At 54.6% G+C, this 13,519-nt stretch overlaps 1 protein-coding gene across 1 annotated transcript in view; it reads right to left on the bottom strand.

The window, feature by feature from the left end:
* Positions 1-5,418: 5,418 nt before the first annotated feature.
* MIGA2 (mitoguardin 2) overlaps positions 5,419-13,519 on the bottom strand; it is a 34,745-nt gene continuing 26,644 nt past the window's right edge. The window contains 8 exon segments of the mRNA XM_037995359.2: positions 5,419-5,474; positions 5,476-5,646; positions 5,929-6,045; positions 6,758-6,811; positions 7,552-7,686; positions 8,014-8,112; positions 12,189-12,275; positions 12,504-12,576. Of these exon segments, the coding sequence (XP_037851287.2) occupies positions 5,439-5,474; positions 5,476-5,646; positions 5,929-6,045; positions 6,758-6,811; positions 7,552-7,686; positions 8,014-8,112; positions 12,189-12,275; positions 12,504-12,576 (772 nt within the window). The 3' untranslated portion in view covers positions 5,419-5,438.

The following is a 13,519-nucleotide window of genomic DNA, read 5'->3' as shown; positions in this document are numbered from 1 at the left end:
CCATGTGTGGGCATCAGGGATGAAGGGTGAACATAGCCAGCTGGGTGCTGCCCTCGGGAAACTGCCATTTCAGTGGAGGCTGTGGAAGCCCTGGATCCCCGTGATGTCAAACTAGAAGTGACAGTTTCGGTTGTAAAAACCTCTGAGAGATGGCCAGGCATAGAGTCTCACACCTGTAATCCCAGCACTTTGGGAGGCTGAGGTGGGCGGATCATGAGGTCAGGAGTTCCAGACCAGCCTGACCAATATGGTAAAACCCCACCTCTACTAAAAATACAAAAATTCCCGGGCGTGGTAGTTCACACCTGTAATCCCAGCACTTTGAGAGGCTGAGGTGGGTGGATCACCTGAGGTCGGGAGTTCAAGACCAGCCTGACCAACATGAAGAAACCCCATCTCTACTAAAAATACAAAATTAGCCGGGGTGGTGGCGCATGCCTGTAATCCCAGCTACTCGGGAGGCTGAGGCAGGAGAATCGCTTGAACCCGGGAGGCGGAGGTTGTGGTGAGTCAAGATTGCACCATTGCACTCCAACCTGGGCAAAAAGAGTGAAACTCTGTCTCAAAAAAAAAAAAAAAAAAAAAAAAATAGCTGGGCATGGTGGCTGGCGTCTGTAGTCCCAGCTACTTGGGAGGCTAAGGCAGGAGAATTGCTTGAACCCAGGAGGCAGAGGTTGCCGTGAGCCAACATCACGCCACTGCACTCCAGCCTGGGCGACAGTGCAAGATTCTTCAAAAAAAAAAAAAAAAAAGAGGAAAAGGTCATTTGCAGAATATTGTGCAGCAACAAGGAAATAAAATACTGAAACATACCACAGATGGACAAACCTCCAAAACATGCTTGCACCTGAAGAAGCCCAGCATAAAGGCTGCCCATTGGATGATTCCATTTACAGCAAATGCCCAGAAAAGGCAAATCTATACAGAGAGTAGCTTGATGCTGGCCTGGGACTGGGGGATTTACTACAAGTGGGCATCACGGGGGTGATGGCAAATGTTCTCCAGCCATACCGAGGTAATTGGTACACACCTCTGTAAATTTATTTAAAACAACATTAAAGCAAGTGAATCTATGATGTATGAATTATACCTTATTAAAACTGTTTAAAACAAACCAAAACAAGTTGGGCACAGTGGCTCATGCCTCCTACTTTGGGAGGTCAAGAGGGGGAATGGCTTAAGCTCAGAAGTTTGAGGCCACCCTGGGCAACACAGCAAGACCCCGTCTCTACAAAAAATACAAAACTTAGCCAGGAGTGGTGGTGCGCTGCTTGGGAGGCTGAGGCGGGAGGATGACTTGGTCCTGTGAGGTCAAGTCTTCAGTGAGCTGAGATCACCACACTACCACTGTACTCCAGCCTGGGTGACAGAGTGAGACTGTGTCTCCAAAATAAAAAACAAAAAACACCAAAACAAACATTTTCCAGCATGGGAGGTGACTAATATATCAGCTCATGTCTCTAAAATCTGTAAGAGTCGAGCATTTATCCTTCTTTTGAGATGGAGTTTATCCCCAGTTGATTGGGAAAAGCTCTTATTTTCAGCAAAGACATTAGAAAATTATTGTTTTTTCTTTGTTGTTTGTTTGTTTTTGAGACAGTCTTGCTCTGTCGCCCAAGCTGGAGTGCAGTGGTGCGATTTCGGCTCACTGCAACCTCCGCAGTGATGATTCAGATGATTCCCCTGCCTCAGCCTCCCAAATAGCTGGGATTACAGGCCTGCACCACCATGCCTGGCTAATTTTTGTATTTTTAGTAGAGACGAGGTTTCACCATGTTGGCCAGGCTGGTCTTGAACTCCTGACCTCATGTGATCCCCCCACCTCAGCCTCGAAAAGTGCTGGGATTGCAGGCATGAGTCACCACGCCCGGCCCCGAGAATTATTTATTTTTTTTAGGTGTGATCACGGTATTGTGGTTATTCTGGAGAATGACCTTGTTTTTTGTTTTTTAAGTTCAGGGATTCATGTGCAGGATGTGCAGGTTTGTTACATAGGTAAATGTGTGCCATGGTGGTTTGCTGCACAGATCATCCCATCACCTAGGTTTTCTTTTTTTCTTTTTTTTTTTTTTTGAGACGGAGTCTCACTCTGTAGCCCAGGCTGGAGTGCAGTGGCCGGATCTCAGCTCACTACAAGCTCCGCCTCCCGGGTTCACGCCATTCTCCAGCCTCAGCCTCCCGGGTAGCTGGGACTACAGGCGCCCGCCACCTTGCCCGGCTAGTTTTTTGTATTTCTTAGTAGAGACAGGGTTTCACCGTGTTAGCCAGGATGGTCTCGATCTCCTGACCTTGTGATCCACCCGTCTCGGCCTCCCAAAGTGCTGGGATTACAGGCTTGAGCCACCGCGCCTGGCCTCTTTTTTTTTTTTTTTTTTTTTTTTTTGAGATAGAGTTCCCTTTGTCAGCCAGAATGGAGTGAAGTGGCGTGATCTCAGCTCACTGCAACCTCTGCCTGCCGGGTTCAAGCACTTCTCATCCCTCAGCCTCCCAAGCAGCTGAGACTACAGGCACCCTCCACCACACCTGGCCAAGTTTTTGTATTTTTAGTAGAGACGGGTTTCACCATGTTGGCCAGGCTGATCTTGAACTCCTGGCCTCAAGTGATCCACCTGCCTTGACCTCCCAAAGTGCTGGGATTACAGGCATGAGCCACTGCGCCCAGCAATCCCATCGCCCAGGTATTAAGCCCAGCATCCACTAGCTATTTTTCCTAATGCTCTCCCTTCTCCCCACCCCTGCCCTCCGACAGGCCCCAGTGTGTGTTTCCTGCAGTGTGTCCATGTGTTCTCATCATTCAGCTCCCACTTACGAGAAAGTGACTACCCTCTTTTTTTTTTTTTTTTCTTAGACAGAGTCTTGCTGTTGCCCAGGCTGGAACGCAGTAGCACGATCTCGGCTCACTGCAAGCTCTGCCGCCCGGGTTCACGCCATTCTCCTGCCTCAGCCTCCTCAGTAGCTGGGACCACAGGTGCCCACTGCCACGCCCAGCTAATTTTTTTGTATTTTTAGTAGAGACGGGATTTCACTGTGTTAGCCAGAATGGTCTCGATCTCCTGACCTCGTGATCCGCCCGCCTCGGCCTCCCAAAGTGCTGGGATTACACGCGTGAGCCACTGCGCCTGGCCAACTACCTTGTTTTTAAACTCTGCTTAAAGGTTTAAGAGTAAAGTACATGCCTGAAACTTAGGCTAAAGTATTTTAGAAATACATGAGATAAACATGGCAAATATTAATTACATGACCAGAGGTGTTGGTTTTATGAGTGTTCTTTATATGTTTTTTTAATTTTTCTGTACATTTGAAAAATTTTTTTTAAGTTTCTTTTTTAAAAACCTTTAAAATAAAACTTGTGATTTCCAGCTGCCCATGAAAACATGTAACGATTTGGCAGGCTTGGACCTGTTCCCACTGTTCCAGCCGCTCCCCCTGGCTCTCACAGCTTGGGTGGTAACCACCTTTAAGCCTGTGAGTCTACACCTTGGCCCAGTCCAGTGCCTGCATTTTACAGATGTGGAAACTGAGGGCCAGTGAGAATCGACTTCCCTAAGATGGTGCCTGAGTGGGGTCCACAGCTAGGCTGCCCACCGCGCATCCATGGCCTTGAACGTGGCACTGGCCGCTCCCCACCCTTCCCCGCTGACCACCAGGGCTCCCTGCCTAGGGATGGCTGGACCCTGTCAGGCAGCCAAGTGGCCCCAAGTAGGATCACACCCCCACCAGGCTTCTCCTGACCTTTGTCCTGGAACCTTCACCCATGGCACCCCAAAGAGCAGGTGCCCTGCTCTGCCCCAAGAAGCAAACATTCATGCACATAACCAACAACATGGCAAAGTGGAAGGAAATCGTTTCAATTGTTTATTCGACTCACAGTCAGTGCACACACTCTACCATCCGAAAGTCAAAGCTGTGACAATCGACTCTTACAGGCAGTGCACGGATGTGTAAACAAAGACAAATGAAAATGCAAATCAGAGTGGGCAGGGCCAAGACCCACCATTACATTCACAGCACAGGGTAAGTGCAAATGAACAGGATGTCAGGATGAGGGGTGGGGAGCACAGGGTCCTTCCTGCCCTGGAAGCTGCCTCCCGACATTAGCCTGGGAGGCGAGTTAGTGCCCATGGAATCTGTGTCTGCGAAGAGGCCCACAGAAGATGGCCACACCCAGCATCATCTCCTCTCTGTGGTGCACCCTCCCATCCCCAGACCGCTTTCCCTTCCAGGGGAGAGGGGCCCTGGTCACAGGAGCCAGTCCTCTGACTCCTGAGTGTGGAAACCCAGGAGGGGAGTCTGTTTCTCCCGCAGGCCTCTCAACCTGGAAAGGGCAGAGCTCCAGCAGAACGCGTTGGGGCCACAGACACCTGCTCAGGTGAAGACACTGAGAAGTGAGTCTGCCAGGCCAACTGGACCCTGCGGCATGAGGACATCGCTGCTAACAGGAGTCTCTCTGCAGGCCCAGGGGAGGCTCTGCCCCTGTGAGGCCCCAGGAGCGTTTGTGCGTTGAACTGAAGGCAAAGTGCTGGACAGTTTCTTGTCCTAATGAGGGTGGGGAAGCTGGTCCGGCCACATACATCCTCTCGACCTCCCCCAACGTGGTCCCCGGGCCCACGGGTGACAGGGGCCTGAGTGACACCTGGTCAGATCCCCCAGCTCAGAGCCTAGCACTGCCCAGGGAGGTCCGGGCTCATGGAAGGGGGATGGACCGGGGCAGGAGGGCCTAGCTCCACCTCCGCCCATCTTTGGTGGTGACAGAGGTGGGAGGAGAAATGTCGATCTTTGGCAGGGCGAGGGAATGTCAAAGGACAGTGTCCTGGTTTGGTGCTTGGGTTTGTCAAGGGTCCAGTCCCTGCCCAGATGAGAGCACAGGAGTGGGAGGCCCACCTCTGCCCTACCTCTGGATGGCCCAGACCTGCTGCCCACCAAGGTGGCCCCACTCTCCTCCTCTGGAGTTGCAAACTGTCTGAGAAGGCGGCCGAGGTGGGGAGGCCATCAGGACAGGACAGCCGGATGCCTGGATGCTGAGACCTTGCAGCCACAGGTGGCTTCTAGCTCAGGACACTGTGACCTTCACCACAGGGCTCTGTGCCCCATCCTTCACTTCCACCCTCCCAGCCCCCTTGTCAGCAGCCCTGGGGCAATGGGAGGTTTTGGAGTCCCCCACCTGGGGCATCCCAGCTCTGCCTATCCCAATTCTCCACAACACTCCCCTCTCACTGCCTTTCTCTCCCGGGGGCCCCACTGGTCCTGGCCTCTGCTTCCCCCAGGGACTGTTCCATTCTTCTCCATGGAAATTTCCCCTCTAGGCCTTGGGGACTCCCAGATGATGGGAGTGGGGCAAGGTCAGGGGCAACTGGCCCTCAGCCACCACAGCTGTCAGATACCAACCCAGGGAAGGGAGGAGGAGCCTTCTCTCTGCCGCCTCCCAGCCCGTGCCACCTCTACGGCAGCTCCCCCAGGGGCCCGTTCTCTCGGGGGTAGCGTCCCATTCAGGCCTGTGCTGCTGGCCACGGGCACCCCCAGGTACCCCAGCAGGATCTCGCTGCGGCGCCGGGACAGTTGCAGGATGTCGTCTGCCAGCGCGGGCACTGATGTGTAGCGCACATTGTCCAGGTCGAACATGTCCCTCAGGTACTGCACAATCTGGTGCTGGGGGAGCAGGGCTGGTGTCGGGCCTGGCGCAGGCTGCTGCCCACCATGATGCCCTCCAAGTCACCCCAAGTCCCCTTCTCCACCACCAGAGCCCCAGCCCGTCCTCTCCATCCCCAGGTTCCTCCCTCTTGCTGCTTCCTCTGGAACCACGTGGGTCCGGCTCTGCCTTCTCTCTGGGAGCAGGCCTAGGCCCAGGCCCTCACCCCATTCCTGGCACCTCCCAGGATGCCTGTGCCCAGCGCAGGGGTCAGGAAAGAACGAGAACTGCTCCCTGTTTACCTTGAAGAAAGCACAGACTTCAGCGAGCTGAGGTTTGGGTCCAAGGAAGCCGAAGGCTAGGACAGGGCTCACATGCTCCGATACGGAGTAGAAATGGGAGATGAAGCCGTCAGGCACCTGCGGGTGGGCACAAGGCTGAGGGGCCAGGCTGGGGCACCAGGCCCAGGTGTCACATAAAGGGCTGGGCTTTAGAGGTCGCCCCAGCTCATGTACTTTCCTGCTAGATGACCCTGGGCAGTGACTCGAGCTTTCAAAGCCCACTCTCACATGTCTCTTGTGCAGACAGGGTAACCGTGGGCCGCTGTGAGAACTGCACAAGGTGGGGCCATGGTGGCTCCGGGGGAAGTGCCTGGAGCACGTGGCCCCGGCAGCTGATATCAGCAGGGCAGCAGAGCCTGGCCGCAGAGGGGAACGACAAACCACAGCCCAGATAGTGCAGCCAGTCGCAGCCTGGGAGCGGAGATTACAGCGGCCTGACTGGGGCGGGGAAAGGGCAGGAGGGACAGTGCTCTGCTTGCTCCTGGGTATCCTGTCCCCACTGAGATGCCTGCACCAGGCCAGCTGCCAGCCCTGTGGCCACCACCCTAGGGTGTCCGTTCCCCTCCCCAGTGGCCTGCTCTGTGCTGGGCCTGGGGAGGAGAACAAGTGGGTCTACATACACCTCTGGGGAGCTCCCGGCCCAGGGAGAGGTAACGGCGGAAGAAGGGGGCCGGGGCCATGAGCGGTGAAGTCCAAGTGGCTCAGCGAGGCCGCCCTGCACCAGCTCCGCTCCCCACCAAGCTGCCTCTCAGCCCAGCTCATGCTCCCCTGGGCCTGCCCAGTCACTCACCATCAGCAGCCTCCTCTTGGCTTTCAGGACCGACCAGCAAGCAGTGGCCAAGGCCTACATCAAAGATAGGATGTCCCCCGGCTGTCAAAATGGGCCTAGCCCACAGCCCCTCACCCTCTGTCAGCCCAGGACCAAGCTCTTAAACCCAGCTCACCCCACTCCAAGCAGGAAGATGGGGCTGGGTGCCTAAGCTCTGCTGCTTCCTCCTCTGATTTTGGACTTAGACATACCTAAACTTGAATCGACTCTAATCTTACTGCTGGATCTTCTCTGAGCCTCAGTCTCCTCTTCTGTAAAGGGGCACAACACAGCACTCCCACCTCATTTGGTGGTTGCGGGAGCAATGGTTCCACTCGTAAACCGCCTCGCAGAAGCCTGGGTCCGGGCAGCACAGCCCGGCTGCTGGAATGTCACTGCTTGCCTTGCTGGGGGTCCTGTGCTGGGCTGTCTCTCGCTCTGTGCCTTTTTATCTTTTTGGTTTTGCTTTCCCCTCTTTTAACTTGATTTAACAGGATGCATTAAAATGGAATCGAATTCATACCAGCACAGAAGTGAAACCACTCAATAGGAAGAAAACGCACACCACGTTGGTTCTAAACTGGGGCACCAGGCAGCAACGGGGCACCCTGGAGGCTTCTCCAGAGCAGACTGCGGTCTCCCAGGCCTGGCAGCCCCGGATCTAGGGGGTGAGGGCCCAGCCCTGGTGCCAGTGCTAGGGACAGAGGGAATGGAGCCAAGCAACCGCATGGGCTGATGTGAGCAAGCGTGGGTCTGGGAGCAGGGCAGTGACCCACCGTCTCCTTGAAGCTGTCTGACAGCCAGCGGTTCCGCAGGACGGCGAGCACCGAGGCCGGGGGGTTCTCCAGGTCCTCAAAGGCGTCCATAAGGATAAAGTCCAGCACGATGTCGAAGAAGCTCATGCATACCACCTGCAGAGGGTGCCCCCGGGAGGCTCATGCATGGGGGCACTGCTGGAGCCTCGGGGCCACTTTCCAGATGGGGAGACTGAGGCTGGGGGGCTAGAGCATGAGCACACGTCGGGGGGACACGTCTTCCCCGCTCTGCTGTGCAATGGGTGTAGCTGAGGCCATTCCTCCCTCCGCCTTGGCCTGGGGTAGGGCAGGAACTGGGGGCTGTGAGCAGCGATGGAACCGTCTCAGCCGCTTGGAACTGAGGTAGAGCTTGGCACAGGAACCCCCTTGCTGCTCAGATGCAGGGGAGCCCAGGATGTTGGGGTTCAGCACAAAGCAACTCACCCCTCGGCCCTCCAGCTCCAGCCGTGTTGTGGCCCAGGTCTCGGGCCGTAGGGCATAGCTCAGCATCTCCTCGTAGCTCTCCAGGAAGCCTTTGGGGCTCTGTGGGGAGAAGCACGGCCCATCCTGGTCACTGGACAAGACCCACAGGGACAGGCTGGCCTGTGGATGGGGGACATGCCAAGGCACGGCTGGGGCCCATCCCCACGCAGCAGGCACAGAGAAAACGTAGCAGAGAAGTGTCTCCTACTTAGCACAGCGTGCTTCTCCAGAGAACCAGGGCACGCTGTCAGGTCTCAAGCCAGCTCCTCTGCTGAACGCCTGCTGCCTTCCACGAGTGCCTAGTGTGACAGTGTGATCTCACTTTGGAGGGACACAGAATGGGAGGATTAGAGTCAAGCAGCTGAAGGTTCAAATCTCCGTGACCTTGGACCTCAACGGGGAAAGGGGAGAAGCTACAGCCCCACCCTGATGAGACTCTTCTAGGGCAGTTGCTGAGCTCGTGTGTGACACAGTCAGTCCAGCACCAAAGCCTTCAACAAATGGTGTTTAAAGCGCCCTGCACAGCATGGAGGCTCTCGGCACACATGATGCATCCTTCACTCTCTAGGACCCTGAAGATTAGCTGGGGTTTGGAATCCTCTTTTCAGATGTGGATCTGCATTTACAGATGTAGAAAAACACTGAAGTGTCAGGGTTGGTTCTCAGCATGGATTAACTCGTGACCTTTTTTTTTTTTTGAGACGGAGTCTCGCTCTGTCGCCCAGGCTGGAGTGCAGGAGTGCGATCTCGACTCACTGCAAGCTCCGCCTCCTGGGTTCACACCATTCTCCTGCCTCAGCCTCCCGAGAAGCTGAGACTACAGGTGCCCGCCACCACGCCTGCCTACTTTTTTTGTATTTTTAGTAGAGACGGGGTTTCACCGGGTTAGCCAGGATAGTCTTGATCTCCTGACCTCATGATCTGCCCACCTCGGCCTCCCAAAGTGCTGGGATTACAGGCATGAGCCACACTGCACCTGGCCTTTTTTTTTCTTTAAGTCTTTGTCGCCCTGGCTGGAGTGCAGTGGCGCGATCTCAGCTCACTGTGGCCTCCGCCTTCCAGGTTCAAGTGATTCTCCTGCCTCAGTCTCCCAAGTAGCTGAGATTACAGGTGCCTGCCATCACACCCAGCTAATTTTTGTATTTTTAGTAGAGACGGGGTTTCTCCATGTTGGCCAGGCTGGTCTGGACCTCAGGTGATCCACCCACCTTGGCCTCCCAAAATGCTGAGATTATAGGCAGAGCCACTGCACATGGCCCCAAATGTTTTAAAAAGTATTTACATTTTAAAGAGATTTCGCCAGGATGATCCTAGGCCATCCCTTAACCGCACTGAGTCTGTTTTCTCATCGGCAAACGGTGACAATGATGAAGATATGGGCTGGTCCTTGACACCTGAGCATGCCGTATGTTATCGCATAAGGTCCCCAGGACACACCCATTTCCACAGGAGGCCACTGATACGCGATGAGGTTTTGTGGTCGCCCCACTGACACCAAGTTGAGCGAGTGGCCTGATGCTACAACCCCAGTCCCTCGGTGCCTCCCACAGGACTAGCATCTTCCCAGGCCAGGGCCTGGCCCCAGCCCTAATAGAGCCACCTCAGTTACTGCTCCAGTCCCAGGGTGCGGTGCAGGCTCTGGCACTCAGGTGCTGCTAAACGGCTTTCATTTCTTAATAAAACCAAAGTTCCATACTGGGAAGGTTGCAAAGGGAGCTCCCTAGAGGGTGGGGCCCTGGCACCCCCTTAGCCCTCCTTCACTTGTTCACTCACCCTGCTTCCTGGGGAGGCCCACCAACCAAGTTAAGGGCTCAGGCTGGGTCCGGGCCACCTGGCTTCAAATCCAGTCTACCCTTCACATACTCAGTACCCTGGACAAGCCCCCTTCCCTTCCTGGGCTCAGTGTCCTCATCCGCCAAGCAGAAATTGCAGTGAGGCTTGAATGAACTCCCCGTAGTGAAGAACCACTGAGTACACACTGAGCTCACAGCCAGGTAAACAGCCGCTGCCGGGAGAATATCCGAGGAATGCTGATGCAGTACCCGCCCTGTGCCAGGCCCTGGATGGGGCACACACCTGTGCCAGGACAGTTCTGGCCCTGGCCCTCATGGAGCTAACTGAATAATAGGGGAGGAAGGACAAGGCAGCCCATGAGCAGGAGGCAGGGCAGTGAGGCCACACCGCCACGGTGAGCCCAAGGGTTCTCTCGGGCGTCAGACGATGAGTCAGGTGATAACCTCCTGGGGACAGAGAAGGCTGGGGATACTCAGATAACAAGTGACCAAGGAAGGGGGAAGGGAGGGGGACAGAGGAAAAAGTGGGGTGGGGGGCTTCCAGGTACTGGTATATGTCCTACTTCTTAACCTGGGTGCTGGTTATACAGGGTTTGTCTTTCATTAAATCCTATACATAGGCTGGGCCTGGTGGCTCACACCTGTCATCCCAGCACTTTAGGAGGCCTGAGGCTGGTGGATTACCTGAGGTCAGGAGTTCGAGACCAGCCTGGCAAACATGGTGAAACCCTGTCTCTACTGAAAATACAAAAATTAGCTGGGTGTGGTGGCACACGCCTGTAATCCCAGTTACTTGGGAGGGAGACTAAGGCAGGAGAATCACTTGAACCTGGGAGGCAGAGGTTGCAGTGAGTCAAGATCGTGCCACTGCACTCCAGCCTGGACAACACAGAAAGTCTCTGTCTCAAAAAAAAAAAAAAAAATCTTACACTTTTTGGGTGTTTTTGTTTGTTTTTGTTTTTTTGAGACAGGGTCTCACTCTGTTGACCAGGCTGGAGAGCAGTGGTGCAATCATTGGCTCACTGCAGCCTTGAACTCCTGGCCTCAAGCAATCCTCCCATCTCAGGCTCTCAGGTGCTGGGATTACAAGCGTGAGCCACCATACCTGGCCAAATCCTATACTTTTTACACTCTCTACTATGTGTATTTCACAATACAGTTTAAAAAAAAAAAAAAAAAAAAAAGATTGAGGACAGGTGTGGTGGCTCACATCTGTAATCCCAGCACTTTGGGAGGCCAAGGAAGGTGGATCACCTGAGATCAGGAGTTTGAGATCAGCCTGGGCAACATAGCAAAACCCTGTCTCTACGAAAAATACAAAAATTAGCCAGGCGCAGTGACGCGTGCCTGTAACCCCAGCTACTAAGGAGGCTGAGGTAGGAGGATCACATGAGCCTGGGAGGTGGAGGTTGCAGTGAGACGAGATCGTGCCATTGCACTCCAGCCTGGGTGGCAGGAGTGAAACCCTGCCTCAAAAAAAAAAAAAACAAGATTGAGCAACAGTGCTTCTGGGGCAGAGAAGAGCATATGCAAAGCCCAGATCAGGCAGCAAGTCTGGTGCACTAGAAGCAGGCCCTTCAGCCGGACAGGACAAAGCTCACAGGGCAGCAAACCACCAAAGAGAGCTTGGCCTTCAGCCCAAGGGCAGCAGGCACAAGCGAGGGTTGTAGGTAGCTGGCTAGTGAGGTTAGATGTGTGTTTTAGAATCATCTGTCCAACCTGTTCATAAAACTTTGCTCAAACCTGTTAAGGAAAACAAAAAAGACGAGTAACCAATCATCAAAACAATTCTGCAACCTCATCATGAATTAGAGATGCAAGGAAACAGCCTTATTTGCTGGCAGCGATGTAAGTTGTGAAGGCCTTTTGGAGGGCAAACTAGCAATATCTGCCGGGCTTCTAAATGTCCAGGACCCAGAAATGTCATATCCAGGGCTTTGCCACACAGAAAACCTCACGAGAGAGCTGTATAAGGAAGATTATAGTAGTGATGTCTGTGATGGTGAACATCAGACAGCCTAGGTGTCCATCCGGCAGGGAATGGAGGCTACGTGTGGCGCTCTTCACGCCATGGGACACTCCACAGTCGGGGAACACCCCTCCCAGTGCTGGCATGGAGAGACGGACACCACACGCCGCTACACTCCAGAGTAAACTGCGGGATGGTAAGTAGGGCGCAAAGACTTAGAAACGGAATAACGACATCCCTGGTTGGAGAGTCTACAGAACGGAGTAGGAGGAACACATATCAGCCTGTGCACAGGTGTTCTGGCAGATGGGGTTCAGGGGGACCCTCTGTGGTTTGCATTTTATAATTTGCCCCACTATCCCACTCCCTGCTACCTTCTCAGCCTTGGTCATCAGGCCTGTCACCATCTGTCGGCCCACTTTCCCGAAGAAAAGCTGGTTACTCTTGTCTTCCAGAAGCCCCTAGGGAAGGAGGAAGGGAGGGGAGTGAGCTGCCAGGCATGGCAATCCCTCAAAGCCCACGGAGAGGGCCACAGAAGAGGCCGGGTAGGTGGCCCACCTGCCACAGAGGAGCCCAGTGTGGGAGCAGGCCTGGCCAGGGACCAGGAGGCCACGTACATGCCACACAGCCACGGCCAGCCTGACTACCCCTTGCCTCCCAACCCCGAGGAAGCCCCAGGCCACACCCACCTCAAAGGCCTGGCGCACACAGTGCAGCTTGGCCAGAAAGTCCTGGTCGCTGTAGCAGCCCAGCAGCTCCGTCCTGAGGGGAGGACAGACGGCGTCACACAACCTGGTCCCTGCCCAGCGATGCCCCGGGGGGGAGGTGGCACCTGGGTGGGGAGGTGGGAGGCTCTGGCTCCAGCCCTGGCCCTGCCTCAGCCCAGCAGTGTGGCCTCTGGCTGGTGCCTGCCTCCCTTGAGGCCTTGGTCTTCCCAGGCCAAAGGACGAGGCTGCCTGGATGATCTCTGAGGACGTATCAGCCTCTAAGGCACTGGGTACAGAGATGACCGAGGCCTCCTTAGGCTACAACCAGCCCCACACTTCACTGGCAAAGAACCAAAATGGCCAAACTGCCTCCTGACGGCAGATGTGGCGGATCACCCGGATCACTTCAGCCAGTGTCTGATTCATTTCTGGTCAGTGAACTTTTTTTTTTTTTTTGAGATGGAGTCTCGCTCTGTCACCCAGGCTGGAGTGCAGTGGCGTGATCTCGGCTCACTGCAAGCTCTGCCTCCGGGTTGACGCCATTCTCCTGATTCAGCCTCCCGAGTAGCTGGGACTACAGGCGCCCGCCACCACGCCTGGGTAATTTTTTTGTATTTTTAGTAGAGAAGGGGTTTCACCATGTTAGCCAGGATGGTCTCGATCTCCTGACCTCGTGATCCACCCACCATGGACTCCCAAAGTGCTGGGATTACAGGTGTGAGCCACCGTGCCCGGCAAACTTTTTTTTTTTTTTTTAAGACAGAGTCTCGTTCTGTCGCTCAGGCTGGAGTGCAATGGTACAATCTCAGCTCACTGCAACCTCTGCCTCCCAGGTTCAAGCAATTCTCCTGCCTCAGCCTCCCGAGTAGCTGGGATTACAGCCATGCACCACCATGCCTGGCTAATTTTTGTATTTTTAGTAGAGACGGGATTTCACCATGTTAACCAGGTTGGTCTTGAACTCCTGACCTCAAGTGATCTGCCTGCTTCTGCCTCCC

Source organism: Chlorocebus sabaeus, chromosome 12 (genome assembly GCF_047675955.1).
Source record: "Chlorocebus sabaeus isolate Y175 chromosome 12, mChlSab1.0.hap1, whole genome shotgun sequence".
NCBI classification, from domain to species: Eukaryota; Metazoa; Chordata; class Mammalia; order Primates; family Cercopithecidae; genus Chlorocebus; species Chlorocebus sabaeus.
The sequence above is the reverse complement of the archived record's forward strand: the minus strand, read 5'-3'. Positions and strand labels throughout refer to the sequence as shown.